This window comes from Apaloderma vittatum, unplaced genomic scaffold (assembly GCF_000703405.1).
Source record: "Apaloderma vittatum isolate BGI_N311 unplaced genomic scaffold, ASM70340v1 scaffold10995, whole genome shotgun sequence".
In the NCBI taxonomy this organism is placed as follows: domain Eukaryota; kingdom Metazoa; phylum Chordata; class Aves; order Trogoniformes; family Trogonidae; genus Apaloderma; species Apaloderma vittatum.
In genome coordinates, this window is record NW_009715480.1 from 1 (window position 1) to 16,705 (window position 16,705).

Genomic DNA, 16,705 nt, shown 5'->3' on the forward strand with positions numbered 1-16,705 from the left:
GGGGGGGTTTAAAAGCCGGGTGGACGTGGCGCTCAGGAACTTGATGGTCTCAAGGGTCTTTTGCAGCCTCAACAATTCTGTGACTCACAGAATCAGGGGGTGTTGGGGGTTGGAAGGGAGCTAGAAAAATCATCTGGTGCAGCCCCCCTGCCAGAGCAGGATCACCCAGAGCAGGTCCCCCAGGGACGCGTCCAGATGGGGTTTGAATCAGGATTGTCAGGGGTGGAAGGCACTTAAAGGCCATCTAGTTCCAATCCCATCTAGTTCCAATCCCCCCGCCGTGGGCAGGGACATGCCCCAGGTTGCCCAGAGCCCCATCCAGCCTGGCCTTAAAATCTCCCAGGGATGGGGCTTCCACCCCCTCTCTGGGCAGCCTGTGCCAGGGCTCCATCACCCTCACAGAGAAAAGGTTTCGGCCTAGTCACACAATGTTAGGAGTTGGAAGGGACCTTGAAAGATCATCTAGTCCCCACCCAATGTTTTGTGGTACCTCCTGTCCTCTAGCTTGAACCTATTGCCCCTTGTCCTGTCATTGGACATCACTGCTTGATGTTCTCAAAGGTCTCTGCCAGCCTAAACGGTTCTGCCATTCTGTGATAAAGTATGCATTTAAACTTTAAAGATACACCTCAGGTTTTTCTGTTGGGTGTTTTTGTTGTTCTTTTCTTGGTGTTTTTTTAAGTATTGAAGATTCTATAAAATTATTGAAAAACTGCCTCTTTCCTGCAAGAGTTGTCAGACCCTCCTCACTGCACTGCTCGGTGTTTCAACAGAAACAAGCCACCAGGCTCTCCAGAACATGCCCAGAGTCCTCCGGGAAGTGGAAGTCTTGAAACAGGAGGCAACGTTCCTGAAGGAACAAATGATCCTTGTTAAAGAAGATATCAAGAAATTTGAAGAAGACACAGCTCAGTCAATGCAGGTAGGTTCTTGTCCTATTTAGTGTTTTTTTGCGACTTGTGAAACTGTGAAGTTTCTGGGCTTGTGCATATTAAACAATCTTGTGAACTCAAGATAGACATTACCATAACATTACCACTAGGAGATTGTGCGTGACACAGCAGCGCAGGCTGTGTTTCCTTTGGCACAGCCAAGCATGTTTCAGTTTAGACAGAGTTGCTGTTGCCTGATGGGGACACTGATTTTGGTCTCTTGTTAGCTGGGGTGCATTTTTCAGGCTAAGTGGACTAAAAGTACAAATCCAGAATTCAAACTGACCTCCTGTTGTTTGATTTTCGGAAGTTGATCTAACATCTCTAGCTCTTTCAGCCAGCTCCTTCCTCCTTGTAACAGCATAATCTTTTCACCCAGTTTTTAAAATTCAAGCCATAAGTAACTCCCGTGGTATAAGTATCTGTGGCAGTCACCTTTTGTTTCAATGGGTAGCATTATCTTTCTTTTTTTTTTAAATTTAGGTCCTGGTGGAGATTGACCGAGTGAAATCTCGAATGCAGTTGGCTGCCGAGTCACTTCAGGAAGCAGACAAATGGAGTACGTTAAGTGCCGACATCGAAGAGACTCTTAAAACACAGGTAGATACTGCATTATTCTTTTTGGTCTTCACGCCTTCAGCTTTTCAGGGAAACTTATTTGAAAGCAGGGTTCTGGAACGTGTACCTACCTGCAGAATGTCTTTATGAAGGAGGTATTAATACTTCCTGAGGTCACGTTTGGTAACCGGGTTGCCTTTCCCTGGTGGCAGGACGTGTCTGTGATTTCGGCCAAACTAACGAGCATGCAGAGCAGCCTGGCCATGCTCGTGGACACGCCGGACTATTCCGAGAAGTGTGTGCATCTCGAGGCTCTGAAGAACCGGCTGGAGGCCATGGCCAGCCCTCAGATTGTTGCAGCGTTTAATTCTCAGTCTGTAGGTCAGTAGCTCTTGGCGTCACTCAGGGGCAGTGCAGGGTTTATTGTAAGATGTCGTTGAGGTGGGGAGTTTATGTCCTGAAGGCTCCTGGCACTGGGTGGTGGCTTTTTTTTTCCTGGTGGAGCCAGGTGCCCTGGAGTATTCTGTGCTCTGCAGCTGCCTGTGGTCCAGTGCATCTTTAATTTTGTTACAGTTTGGTGTACCTGTGGCTACTGTGGGAAATAAAGAAAATGTGAGCTGGTTGTGTGGGCCGTGCAGATGTGTGAAACCGGGGGTGCTGCGGCAGGGCTGCCCTGCTGTCATAATTTAGTTACTCCATGGCTGCTCTCCCAAGTGGGAAGCACTGCTCAGATCAGCAGGAGGCTTCCTGGGTTGGGTTACCGTAGTGCTGCTGGCCATTGCTGTTACTGCTCCGTCTTGCGATGAAAAAGGAAATTTGTTTGGAAACATTCTGACTCTTTACTACCTTGTAAAAGCTGTTCCTACTGCGTTTGCTGGTTAAGAATTTAAATTAATTCCTCGTGTCTGCTGTCTGTACTTGTTGGAGGGTGGCTTTTAGGCAGTTCTGCCCCTTTCTGAGAAGGGCAGCAAACAAAGAGTGAAGGCGTGTCTTTCTGTATAGGCCGTAGTGCGTACTCCCTTGGAAGAGTTCTCTTGCTCAGACTGTCTCACCCTCAGCTCTGAGACTGACTGTTAACCCCCTGTTCTTTGGTTTTGTTTAGATCAGGCAAGAACATTTGTTAAAGTCTTCACTGAAATCGATCGGATGCCCCAGCTTCTTGCTTATTATTATAAATGCCACAAGGTAAGCATTTTGATAGTATTTTAATATGGAGGAATGAAAATTTGAATTCTTGCTTGGCTTGGGCTGTAGAGGGAGCTGTTAGATCACGTATTTTACCTTTCCTGTCCGAAGGAGGATGGAGCCTCATCTTTCCTGTGTCTCATTCTCCGACTTCTCTTTCTGGCTCTTTACAGCTTTAGTTACTCCCTGTGTTTCACGAGTAATTCTCTACTCAGGGCTTTATGTTTCTTCCTGCAACAGACACGGGATCCGCGTGTTCTGCTTGATTTCTCTGTGCCTTTTAGTTTTGCTTTGCTTTGCTTGGATGTGGCCATGTCAGTAATAACTTTATTGCTGCAGCTTACCAGCTGCTGACTTGTGTAAACTCTTTTCAGGTAAGATTAAAAGTTGGAATTCCAGACAGTTCTGTAGCCATAACCTGATCCTCAGATTTCTCTCGTGACTGTGACTTTTGAGGATTAAGTTCAAGGCTGGGGCTTGCCAAATATTTCAACTATTCTGTGGGGGTATCGGTTACAGTCTTATTTTATGAGTAAAATACCAATGTTAATTAAATCTCTGAATCAACTAGGAAGCCTCTAGCTTTATGCTGCACGTCTTTTCCTTCGGTGGTGCTGAATTGTAGCAAAACGTCGTGCTCAAGTCTGGAGGGAGGAGCAGGGGTGGGCGATGTGTTTTAACACAGGTGCTCTGCTCAGGAGGTTCCTGGTCTGAAATAACAAAAGCTGGATCCATGTCAGCTCTCAGAGTGGTTCCTCTTACCCTGACAGGTGCAGCTGGTGGCCGTGTGGCAGGATCTTTGCCAGAGTGACCTGAGCTTAAATCGCCAGTTGACTGAGCTGTATGACACACTCCTCGGGACCTGGCACTCACAGCTTCAGTGGGCGACGCAGGTGCGGTGATGGCCTGGCAGCGGTGTGGGGTACAGGCGAGGGCACGACTGAACACACTCTTAATTCTCATGCATCGCAGTGTAGTTCATTGGTGCTCCCTCTTTGAGTCACGCTCTGTGCCTTATCAGGGCTTGCAGCCTGCTCTCTTGTCCTGCTCTCACAGACAAGATTTGATTTCTGGTGTTCTACCAACAGCAAGGTTGCTGTGTTATTGACATTAAAGCTGCTCTATCGCTTTCATCTCTATCTTAAGTTAAATCTAATTTGTTAGTGTTGCAAATGTGTTCTGTTGCAAGATACTTGAAATGCCTGAATTGCTTTATCACTTGGCCTCGAGAAAGCCCTCAAGGTCATATTGGACTGATTCCTGTCGCTCTGTGTAAGGTATCTGAGGGCTTCTGCCATCACCCCTTGGAGTCTCTGTGCTTGTTTGGCCTATCAGGAATAACGTAGGATCCCAAAAAGTTATTCAGTGAAATGAAGACATAAGTTCACATTGTTGAACCTGTGGGAGTTTTTCATCCATGAAGGGTAGGAGATTCTTATCTTCCCTTTTTGAAGCCTGGTGCAAGTGGTCGGCCTGTGCTCCAGAGGAGCTCAGTGTTTCCTTGCAAGGTGTTTTCTCTGCCTGATGATTTGGTGTGAACTACAGGTCAGATGTCAGTTTACATTTTAGCACTCTCTGCTGAACTGAGGATTGTGAGAGAGAAATGGCACACGGGGCACAGTGTCTTGTGTTGCTTCAGCTTCCTGAAGAATTCCTGGACCTTTTTTTATGGTGATCTCAGCTTTCAAAGCAAATGAGTGAGAATAGTTGACAAATAAGTCACAGCGAAAGGCTGCAATGCGTTTTATGCTAGTGGAGTTGGAGGTGATGCATGTAAATAAAAGTTCTCAGCTGATCACAGCCTTTTAGTCTTTCCAGTACTGACTTCTGCCCATTTGACCAGTAATTTGGCACTGATATTTCTTCATATTTTACTGCTACACGTTTGTGCTTTTTTTTTTTTCCCAACACACCTGTGCAAACGGAGTGCTCTGTTTTCAAGTGCCCTTGTCTGCCAGGTGGTTTTTCAAATTACTGCGGTGCCTGTGTGCTGCAGAATTCGGTTTCTGACCTATGCCTGTCTTCTAGTTTTTTTGGCTGTTGTTCTCAAAGCGCAATTTCAGCAGTGAAAATATGTATTGACCTAGGCTTTTGTAATGAGACTGTCCCGCACACCAGGTCACCGAGGTTCTTGCAGATGCCTTTTGTGCTGCTCTCTGCCACCCGTCGCGCTCCTCTGCGATAACGTGCTTTTGCCAGTAGCTTTTCTGCTCCCGCAGGTTTTCAAGAACCCCCATGAAATTGTGACCGTGTTGTTGATCCAAACGCTGGGAGCCTTGGTGCCTTCCGTCCCTGTCTGCCTCAGCACGGCCATGGAGAGAACGGGCCAGGAAACCAAGCTGAGCAAGCTGCTGGAGCTCTACGATGCCACCGTCCACTTCGCAAAAGGGCTGGAGGTGGCAATGCTGCCAAACCTGAGTAGGGCTCTTGCTCTGAATGTTGTTGTTCTGTCAACTCCTTGGGGAGGTTCCAGTGTGGGATTTTGTTTCGTTTGACGTGGAGGGAGGGGTTCTCTCTTCTGCAGCGTTCAGGAGTTACTTACCTGGCATCTGCTCCTCTGTGTGTGTGTACGTGTGTGTTTTACGCTGAAGGTCCTGACACAACGCTGAATGAGTTTACTGAAGCAGACTTGTTCTGAGCACGCTTGGTCTCTAGAGTAAATAATATTTAGCATTTTTCTTTTACAAGCATTAACTACTTCTGCTGCCTAACGGATGAGGAAGTGTCTCTAGGGAAGCTATCTGTGAAACCTATTGTGAAAGATCACAAAACATTAATGTCGAGCAGTTTCCTGGAATTAAGTCACACCTTACTGAACAAGACAAAACCTGCCTGAAAGCTGCATCCGCGGGATGCTTAAAATTTATTTGTAGCTTTTCAGTTGTCTACTGGCTTATGTTTTAATCAGGTGAAAATGCGGGGCCCGATGTTATTTCTGAGCTAGGTCGTTTATTCCCTAGCAGCATCCTCGGTGTTTGGTTCAAAGCCTAAGCTAACGTGTGCTTTCCTTACCCTACGATGTTTGTCATCTCGTTTTGGTCATCACTTGATGAATAGTTCCTGCAAACCACAAAGTAGTGAGGTGCTGTGTTTACAGAGGTTCATGCCTGACTGAAACTGCTGGCTATTTATAGTCCTTTCTTAACCTGGTAGGGCCACCTCAGGGCCTGGCTGTGGGAAAATGATAGAATTCCAGAACGGTTTGGGCTGGAAGGCACCTTAGAGACATCCAGTTCCACCCCCATGCCCTGGGCAGGGACACCTCCCACCAGCCCCGGTTGCTCCAAGCCCTGTCCAGCCTGGCCTTGGACACTGCCAGGGAGGGGGCTAAATTAAAGCTAATGGAGGGTTCCTAATGTGGTGTTTCCTGTGTGTGGTCCCTTATTAGCTTATTTTGTGGTTTGTGATAGGAATGATTTAAAAAGATTTGGAAAAACAGCGCTAAATCTAGAAGAGGATGGAATAGGAAGGCAGCTACTGAACTGAGTGTGTCAAAACAAAACCTTATTTCCTTCTCTTTTGCTGGGAGGTAGGATGTTTGGGAAGAGGAATATCTCAAGAGTGGAAAGGCCAGGTGACTCAGCAGAACAGAGTCAAACCAGTTCCTCACATGTGTGTGTGTGAGGGAAGGGTTTGGTTATGATTCACAGGATAATTGAGGTTGGAGGGGACCTCGGGAGGTGATGTAGTCCAACCTCCTGCTCCAAGCCAGGTCTGCTCTGAGGTCAGGCCGTGTCACTCGGGGTATTGTCCAGTCTGATCTTGAAAATGTCCAAGCGTGGAGATGGCTTGGGGCAACCTGCTCCGTCGTTTGTCTGTCTTTAGCACATAAGTAATCATGGTTTGCTGCTAGATTGAGTTTGGCAAAGCTTCACAAAAACAGCTGATGTCCAGTTCTGATTTGAGAACTAATCACTCAGGCCTGATTTTTGTTTGAGTGTACAGCTCCCTGCCTGACAGGACGGCACGGAAACACAAGTTTGTGGTTCACGTTTGACTCTGGTGGACAAACACTGAGAAGTTGTAGTGCTAAGTGGATGGAGTTAGTGTCAATTATTTTAAGTATGAACCAGACTTTCTGATAGATGAGTGTTGTCTCTGTTTTAAGTTGTGGGAGTAAATGTGTTTCACTTCTCACATAGTTTCAGTACTTTCCTTCTACTGTAGGTTGGAACATTTAGCAGATTTTTGTCACTCAGGCTGTTTTGGAGCAGTGAGTGATAATTTTCTTGAAGCACCTGTTGAGGTAGAACATCTTGATTTTAGGAAGCAGGTAGAGATAATAACCTTGGTTTTTAAAAAAAATTTAAAATATCTGTGTAGTTGAGAGTTAAAGCTGTTGGGCAGCATTCCAAGCCTGTGTAGGCAGCGTGCTGTAATTGAAGAACTACCGCATGTGGCTTGAAACATGGTTTTTAGTAGCATGTTCATCTGTTTGTGGACTAAACATCTGATTCTTTGTAGAGGAGCAGAATCTGGTGAAAGTGACTGAACTGGTGGAATCGGTGTACGCTCCCTACAAGCCCTATCAGCTGGAGTATGGAGACCTGGAAGAAGAAAATCTCCTCATTCAGATCAGTGCTGTGCCCTTGGTAAGGCAGCGCTCTGTGTCAGCTGCACTGGGGAGAGGCTTGAAGCTTCTACTGAGCACAAGGGTCTTTCTCATAGTTATTGTTCTCTTCCCTCCTCTAATTTCTTAGTAATATTTCCTATTTGCAGTGTATTTTTTACTGTTAAGTCAGTTTTGTTTAAGGAGTAAAGTTAATTTCAGGAGCCATGTCAGGTCAGAGGTACCTTCCTCCTTCTCTTTCACCTGGTAACCAGCGCTGAGTGGAGAAAGACCTGTCCAAAATGTTACTGTCAACCAAGAGCCTACTTCAGGTTGGATAGAGTTGATTAAGAACAGGATCTGGGGGAGGAAAGTGCTTTTTGTAGAAGATTCTGTTGCTGACAGAACTGTTTTTCCTTGAAGACCTGGTAATCACGGGATTTGGCAGCTGCCCTCTGTTAGCAGTCGCTGTGCAGGAGGGTGGCAGCAGCCGGCACAGCCTGGGTCTCCTTTATGTGTTTCATGAGGTTGGAGGATACTGGGAGAGCCATGTGTTACACAGCGTGGCTTTTCTTTAACTCCTGGGTGCTATCTGAGGGGAGAGCCAGGCTCAGCTCTGTCCTGGTTGTTATTTAGGAGCATTGGGAGGTAATCGACTGTGTGCAAGAACTGAACCACTCTGTCAACAAGCTCTTCACTCTGGCTTCTGGCGCCATCGACAACTGCGTTAAGCTGACGGATGGGCTGGGAGTGTGCGGGCTCCTCAAGGCCCTGAAGGCGCTCTTCACAAAGTAAGTGGCTTTCGGGGGACGCTGCTGCCTTTATCCTGAGGGCGTGGCAAGTGTTCGGTTTGCAGCCAAGGACCTGGTAGTTCCTGAGAACTGGCTGAGGGTAGAAGGTGTCTCTAAGTGTAACATGGATCATCCCATATCCCCTCCTGCTGCTTCAGTCAGGCAGTGGCAGCTTCTTAGGAGAAAAATGGAAGCTTTTTATGGCTACATCAAAGACATTTTCTCAGCTGCTTTCTGTTCTGGCTGGGCTGAATTTTAATTTTTAATAAATAGTTTTGAAGGAGAAAATATTTCCCAAAACAGAATAAGACAAATACAAACTAGACTGAGGACTGACCTCAGTGAGGAAACCTGTATTTTCTGGGAGAAGTGACCTCACATTCAGAATCTACCTGTAAGCGTGAGGTAGTGAGCCTCACTCTCCAGGGTAAGTTCTTGTCTTGAAGTGTCCCCGACAGCCCAGGACTGATTTCCTCCGTATTCCTTCCTGATACTGAAAGACCTGCTCACAAGGTATAAATCAAACTGTTGCCTTGCCACCCTGCGGGGAAGAGGAAAGCACACTTCTCTGATCTCACCTTCTTTATAGGCAATTACATAGCTGTGTGCATGCCTCCAGCTTATGGGCATTATTTAAGAAAAAAAAAGGAGGGTGTGGAAAACAAAATGTACTCCTTTTTATCCGTGTTCTCATCTGGGGAGTAGCTGAGACAAGGAATTAATGAGATTATTGTCACTGTGTTCCTGGGGTAAGGGCCAAGTGATGCTGGAGTAGCAGCAGCCTCGTAAATTTTTCTGTTTTTTCCTAGGAGATGTGATTAGTGTAATGGTAGCAAAACTGTCTTACTCATACCTTCTCGTGGGAGCAGAGAGCTCCTGTTATCTATGTGCAGTAAATCGAAGTAGTCACACAGCATCCGTTACTCTGAGTTTCTCCCTGTGGCCGATGAGTTCTTCACAACAAGAGTGGAACCTGTGTCTTCTGGACTCCTTTTAATGCTTCTGGTTCTTATTTGGCCTTGTAGAGGGCAAGATGAGCAAATCGCAGGACGTGCAGTCGTGTCGCTCTCCAACCTACTTCCTTATGCTAGTGCTTAGCTCTTCTCCTTTTCTCATTACAGGTATACATCGGACTTCACAAACACGTTACAGTCCATACGAAAGAAATGTAAACTGGATGATGTCTTGTCAGATTCCCTTTTCCAGGAGGACTGGACTGCATTCCAAAATTCTGTCCGGTAATGGGGATTTTTTTCTTTTAATTTTTCTTTTCCCTGCTCAGAATTGATTTTTGTATGAAAGTTGGAAGGGAATTACGTGGGATCAGTTTACACAAGCTCCTAGTGCAGAATGCACGTTGTGTTGGTGATGGGTTTCAGGTTGCTGCTGGCACGGTCGGTGCAGTGAGGCTCCCTACCCTGTCGGGAGCAAGACTGCGTGTCAGCACCTCTTAGAACTTTTCCCAGTGACACCGAGCTGGCCTCAGCCGTGCTGACAAGAAGTAGCATGTGGACGAGTCTATTGGGTGGAAGGAATTGATATGTTACCAAATGGATGCAGAGTTAATAGCCAGATTAACTCCTGGCAGATACGTTCCCTGTGGGTTGGGGTTTGGTTAGGGCGTTCTGTCATTTCTTGACACGTGTCTGAGATCAATTTTCCGGGGGGGTCTGGCATTATCTGTCTCAAATCTCACAACATGTGTTTTTGCCTCGTTCCTTCCCAGGATAATTACCACTTGTGGTGAGCTGCTTCGTCAGTGCGGAGACTTCGAGCAGCAACTGGCCAACAGGTAAACGTTGCTGAACTTAATTCATGAGCTGTCAACACAGGTACAACGTTGAGAGAAAACAAACCCCAAGGAACTTTCATTGCGTAGACCACGGAGGGAAAGCAGAGTAGCTGTGTTTTACCCCCAGGGCCCCGCCCCATCTTTTGACGTGGCAGAGGTGGGGCACAGTCGGTGCTCTGAGACGGTCACAGGAATCCTTTTCCTGGGTCCCTGGCTGCCCCTCAGGTGGACTGCCGGGCCGGGGTCAGGAAGGAATTTTCCACCAGGTCAAATTGGCAAGATTCTCACCGCCCCTTGTGGCACGGGCTGTGAATCATTTGCTGAAGTGGGTGTAGGTGTGCCTTAACTGATCGATTCCTTGTAACCTGAGGAGCACGTAGATCTTTTGTCGCTCGTGAGCGGTGCGCTGCTCAGCCTCATGGGCATCGTGCTTTGTGTAGGGCCCAGCGGCCTGCAGCACGCAGGAGGCTGGATTTGTTCCGTGTTTCTAGGCGTCCTGAGAGCACAGTCCTCTCTTCTTCATTTTGATATTTTGGCAGTTTTTTGAGTTGCACAGTAGACGCTGAGAGTTGGCTGTAATTAGTGTCCGCCACCAATGAGTACTCTCTCCCTTGAAGTAACGTGAAGTGACTTTTGTGTCCTTGTTTTCAGGATTTTATCAACTGCTGGGAAGTATCTCTCGGACTCCTACAGCCCTTGTAGTTTTTCTGGCTTTCAGGATACCAGTTCTGCAGAAAAGAAGAGCTCTGTAAAGAATCCCTGGCAGGAGTACAATTATCTTTTGAAGGAGAATCCATCTGAGTATGCCAGTCTGATGGAAACGCTTTACACCCTGAAGGTAGCTTTGGTGCCTGGGAGTGCTGCCTCTAGCGCAGGGCCCACGGTTGGCACAAGAGACCCAGGTCCCCCTGCAGCCTGGCTGCATTTCCTCCTGGGCTGCAGCCTTCTGCTGGGCTATGTCCCGAGTCTTGCACAGAGACGCTGACTGATCCCCGAAGAGATGAAGTGTCCAAACCCAGCAAGTCTGGGCTCATTCCATCTCTCCCTGGATCCCAGCTGTGCTCTGTGAATGTGCCCTTACCTGTTCAGGTGAGGGAGCTTTTGTCACAAAACGGATTGGAGAGATTGTACCATCTCAAATTCTGGAGCCTGCATACTGGCTGCTCAAGACTTTGCCACTTACGCTCTGCTGCCACATCCATTCTAAAATATAATTTGGCAAGATCGTTCATGCATGCATCTGTGAACAGGGCAGAATGACTCCAGTTATCTTCTCATGGATCTAGGTTATGTTTGCCATCGCGAGTCACGTGGTGGTGAAATCAAGGTTGTGAGTTCCATCTCTTATTTCCTCAGAATGTTTTTATTTGTTTTGCACTTAATTTACCTGCAGCTTGTGCAGCTCTGCCTTTGGTGTGAAATGTTTGACTTTAAACCTTTGCTGAACAGTCAGGTTCCATAGGTCTCCCTCATATAAAACTTTTCATTAATTCCATGCAGGGAATCAGTTGTGTCCTTTGAAAAACAATTTTGCCACCTTCTCTGCAGGTTTCTCGGTATCTGTCCTGTACCAGTATCTGGCTTGGCTGGGATGTGATCCTGATTCTTTGGTCCTCATTTCAGGAAGAAGTGCACAGTGTGTGTCTTAGGAATAACAGATTGGATCCCAAAGGAAAGCAGCTGTGCCGTTGCAGAGGAAGGCCCTATAGTGTTAGGATGAGACTTCTCTAAGTGTTAATGTAGCTTCTCCGCAGTCAGGTTGGCGAGTGCTGTACCTAAATGTTTTCCCGTGTCTGTGTGTGTGTGTGTTAGGAAAAAGGTACGAGTAACCACAACCTGCTGTCTTCATCGCGATCTGCCCTGAGCCGCCTCAACCAGCTGGCGCACCACTTGGCTTTCGATTCTGTTTTCCTTCGCATCAAACAACAACTCTTGCTTGTGCCGAAGATGGAGGTGAGTGATGGGTTCCTGGGTCGGAGCTGGTGAGGTTTGCCCCTCGAATCCCTGAGGGTGGAGCACAGCTCAGTGTTGCTCACTTTTCTCCTTTTCAGACTGTTTCTCTCTGGTATCACATTTCTTTCACAAGCTGCACCCAGTGGAGAAGTTTGCCTCCCTTCAGCCACAGCATTTGCAGCAGACACCAATGTCTGCAAGCTCTGGGGGTTGGTTGGATGTTGCTGTTCTGACCTGTGTGAGCGTGCATTTCTCACAGGGACCTGTGTGGAGAGTGTGTCTGTTTCGGGCCCGAGGGAGGACAAGGGAAGTGGTTTTCTCACCGTCTGTGTTCTACTTTCTAGAAGTACTTGGGCAGTCACAGCTTGTGTTGCTCCGTGGCCCCTTCCTAGAACACTGGTAGACTTCATGCTCCAGAGAGCTGTAGATTCATTCTGTGCTTTTTGCCTTAAGGGTTGGAATTCCAGTGGCATCGGTGAGACCTTGACGGATGACCTGCCAAACTTCAGCCTGACTCCGCTGGAGTACATCAGCAATGTAAGAGCCTGCGGGTGCAGTTACTGAAAGGCCAGTGCTGGGGGAATCTCTTCTGTGTTTCCCCAATTTTTTGTGAAATCCTAGTATTTGTTACAATTTGTTATGATGGTGGTAGGTGCTGTCAGTGGTCCAGCCCTCACCAGTTGGGTTGTGCCACTCTTTTGTAGCTTTTATGAGATCCCTGCCAGGTTCTGGAATAGCACAAGGCGAGGTTCTGTGTTCAGCTGCACTGTTTGCTGTTAACTCTCCTGCTGGGATGGGAAACACCAGCCTTGGTTTGCGGCCATGAATGCTGAGCGTGTCTTCGTAATACGGCTCATGTGGCAGAGAGGTTCCTGCACCCTGTGTTGGAGTGATTTAATCATACTGCGAAGTTAAAAAAGTCTGGAGCTCTTACCCTTCTAATGCCCATGTAACTCCCTGGCTTCTCTTTCTGACAGAGTTACATTGAGTCTTTTCTGGCAGGGGGGTGTCTGGGTGGAAGAGGAGGGCGAGCTGTTCCTTCCGTCTGACCAACACTGCCCAGTTCGGTGCCGCTAAAGAGCATTCAGGTTGCTCGCTCGTTCTGCTGCCTGGCATTGCAAGTGGCTGCCAAGGGTGCACTTCAGATATTAACGTTAGCTGCTATTATTCATAGAATCGTAGAATGTTTGGGCTTGGAAGGGACCTCTAGAGATCATCTAGTTCGGCCCTCCTTGCTGGAGCAGCATCACCTGGGGCAGGCCACAGTACAGAGTATAATTTGATAAGCATTCTGTGCATCACACAGAGAATGGATTTTTCAAGGACAGGCTGTAACCAAAAGCTTTTAATAGTTTGGTTTCATCTGGCTTATGGCCTACAAAACTGTCACATTCTGCTTTTAAAGCTTTTAAAAAAAGAGAAATGTGTAGAAATGGGTAGTCAGTTCATTAGTGGGACAATTTTGTCGTGGATAATTTGAATTTGGCTGTGAGACTTTTATGAGGTTTCGAAAGCTCATGGGCAGTGTATGAAGTAAAACTTCAGGGCAGGGTTGCTACTGAATTCTAAGGAGCTTTCTGAATAACACACTTCCCCGAGAGGCGTGTGTCGTTGGTGGGAGGCTGGATCTGCTCACCTGCTGCTTCAGCTCATGGTTAAAACGGAGATGTGTGTGGTTGTTACTTGATTCTGGGAGGAATCAAAGGACATTTCTGCCTGTCCAAGGCAGAGGAGCTTCAGAAAATTTCAGATACGAAACACTTGTTTTCTGACATCTTTTCAGATCTGCCCTTTATCCTGCTGCTGAGTTACAGGTGCTACTGCAATGTCCGGTAAAACTGACGCCTAAAAAAAATAGAGTTTAGAAACAGATTGATGTGGCCTCTGTGCTGTGTAGGAGAGAAGGGATGTGATGTGAGCTCAGGGAAAGCTATTAACGGGCAAGCTCCGTGACAGGGAGGCAGGTGCTGGGAAGATTCTGTGTAGCAGCAGATAATCCTTTATAAACAGCGCAGTGTTTGTTGTACAGCTGAAGTTAGGTAGCTTGTGCGCAAATTGGTGAGTGTGGTCCCTTTTGGGCAGTGATACGTTGCTGTAATTCAGTCTCTTAGATTCTGCTCTGGCAAGCAAGTTTCCAGGAACACACTGGAGATCAAAGATTTGCTCAGAGTAGCAGTTCTCTGTACAGGTTTTTCTTAACATGATTGTTTCAACGCCTGGTTCTCTGACCTTGTGAAAAATTATTTCTTGTGCAAAGTATAATGAGGAGCAAGAGGCAATTTGTTTCTGAGCAAATGTAGGTTAGTGAGTTGCTGTCAGGCTCAGCTTTCTGCTTTCAGGTGTGGATTACTGTAGTTGACTTTTTTCCCTCTAACATAAAGTACTTGCTTCACATTTGTTCAGTGACTCAGCTCTTTGTGCTTTCATTCTAGATTGGGCAATACGTTATGTCGCTTCCTCTCCACCTTGAGCCGTTTGTCACTCAGGAGGATTCTGCTTTGGAACTGGCATTACATGCTGGAAAACTGCCTTACCCCCCAGAACAAGGTAGGGTGAAACCAAAGACTTTGAAGCATCTCGGGGAAAGCTGTTGCACTTTGGCGTTGCATGGGTGAACGTCGTGGTGGTAACGCTAGCTGAGACCCATTTCCTATCATCTGGTCACACTATTTCTTTCAAGAGTCATAGAGTCATAGAACACTTCCAGCTGGAAGAGACCTTCAAGATCATCGAATCCAACCTCTGTCAACACCGCTAACCCGTGTCCCTCAGCACAACACCCACCCGTCTCTGAAACCCCTCCAGGGATGGCGACTCAACCCCTCCCTGGGCAGGCTGCCCCAATGCCTGACAGTTCCCTTTCAGGAAAGAAATTCTCCCTGATATCCAACCTGAACCTCCCCTGGTGCAACTTCAGGCCATTTCCCCTTGTCCCTTGGAAATATGCAGGAGGAGCCTCTAAATAACAAGTAAAACTTTTCCAATTTTGCTCAAATGGGAAGCTTTAGATTGGTCCGTTGAAGCTTAGCGTTCCTGAAATCTGTGGTTTGAGTGCAGGGTCTGGAGCAGTATTTAGTATCTGAGGTGCTGGGAGCGAACAGGAGGTACTTGGTGCCAGTTCTCCAGGTGGCTGTCCTTACCTCTTGTGTCATCAATCCTGCTGCCATTACCACCGCTACCTGCACGACTTCCCAGCGGGCCAGCAGCCATCGTGCTTTGCTGTGGTTCGTTTCTCCTTGGTGTTTATTTCCCTGACAATCGAGGAAGCGTAGAGCTTGGTATTTCTAGTCTTCCTGTAGCCTTCTGAGAAAATGCTCTTTGGCTTAGGCTTTTGCATCACTTATTTTGTCATCTTAAAGCAGTTATGTATTTAATAGCTTGTTAATTTTCAAAATGCTGATGAACACAATGCCTTTAGGGTTTGAAAAAAAACCAACAATGCGAAACCTTGTCATTGCAGCAGCTTGTAAACTGCTCCTGGAAGATGATGCCACAGACCGTGGCAGGCAGGGCCCCAGTCCCAGCCTCGTCACCCGTCAGCCCTTCGGAAATGGCTTCCCTGGAGAAGTAATAGAGGGAAATGAAGTGTCTGGGGTCTTGAGCTAGCTTTCAGTGTTGCACAGGAACAGGGAGGATACGTAACTGCTTTGATCTCTCCAAAACAAGCCGATAAACTCAGAATCCTAATGAACACCTTAAGGACTCACTGGACAAACCATTCAGAAATTCAGTTTTGTCACAAAACCAGCGAATGCAGGTGAGTGAGCCTGCTGGCAGCTGATGAGAGTTCTCTGTGCAGGAGATGAACTGCCCGAGCTGGACAACACGGCCGACTACTGGCTGGGCTCCATCGCCAGAGCCACGATGCAGACGTACTGCGAAGTCATCCTGCAGATACCGGAGCTCACAGCCCACTCCACCAAGCAGCTCGCCACGGACATTGGTAAGCTCAGCACGCCTGCTGGCCTGAGAGCTGTTGCTGTAACACGTGGGCTGCGCTGGCCTTAAAGAAACTGCAGCCCTGGGTTTCCCCTTTAATCGTGTTGGTCTGATGCCCAGTGTGGTGGAGCAGCTTCTCTTGGCAGAGTCTCTTCTGCAAAGTGTCCTGGCACATCCCTCTTCAAGGGACGGGTGATGTTCCCGTGGGTATTCCTACTTTTCTGCTTTGTGATTCTGGCTGTGGAGGTCAAAATCCTTCTGAAATGAGAGGATTCCCTTGTAAGCTAGTTTAGCAAGAAAGCATAATCTTTCCAAGCGTGGCGCTGCTCCGCTCACACCGCCAGTCGGGCCCGTGTGGAGGGTACCCAGCGTGCACCGAGCCTGTGGGGAGTGCTGCAGGGAGTCACGAAAGGAGCAGGAGATTGGTGGCCAAAGTAGGGGAGATCAGCCAAAGACCTTCTAAATGTTGCTGTGGAGCACTTGACCGGCTTCCTTAATTCTCCAGCTGACTTTGAGTCGGTGAGCTGGAACTGCCTCCTGCCTCGACAGCCACTCACCCCTGCAGAACTTCCCGGCGCTGTCGACAGCTCTTGGAAGTGCCATTGTGGTCCTTCACCTGTGACCACGGGGACTGACCACCCCGAGGGTGTCCTGCGCGTGTACTGAAATGTGACAGAGTGTGTCTCGGTCCTCTGAACAAAACAGACGTTTGGCTAAACTCGAGTGCAGGAACGCAAAAATAAGCACCAGTTACTAGAGGCAGGTTCTGGACACGCTGCCCAGTTTGATTCTTGCTGTCATGAAGGGCCACTGTCATTTGCACAGTGTCTGTTTCCCGTTCAAATACGCGTTTATCCTTCATCTTACAGATTATCTAATAAACGTGATGGATGCCCTCGGCCTTCAGCCGTCGAGAACGCTGCAAAATATTGTAACTCTGCTGAAGGTGAAACCAGAGGACTACCGACAGGCTGCGAAGAGCTTGCCCCGCCGGCTGGGGGGGGGG

The 16,705-nt window shown here is 47.7% G+C and overlaps 1 protein-coding gene across 1 annotated transcript; it reads left to right on the forward strand.

Annotated features, from left to right (window-relative positions):
• Nucleotides 1–778: 778 nt before the first annotated feature.
• Nucleotides 779–16,692, forward strand: COG7 (component of oligomeric golgi complex 7; the record flags this gene model as incomplete). The annotated part of the gene is made up of 16 exons (XM_009869164.1): nucleotides 779–922; nucleotides 1,416–1,532; nucleotides 1,703–1,871; nucleotides 2,593–2,675; nucleotides 3,446–3,568; nucleotides 4,895–5,093; nucleotides 7,140–7,267; nucleotides 7,861–8,015; nucleotides 9,137–9,253; nucleotides 9,742–9,807; nucleotides 10,459–10,645; nucleotides 11,620–11,760; nucleotides 12,214–12,297; nucleotides 14,193–14,307; nucleotides 15,560–15,703; nucleotides 16,569–16,692. Coding segments are annotated over exons 1-16 (2,075 nt in total), but the record flags the coding sequence as incomplete, so codon positions are not given.
• Between the last annotated feature and the right edge of the window lie 13 nt (nucleotides 16,693–16,705).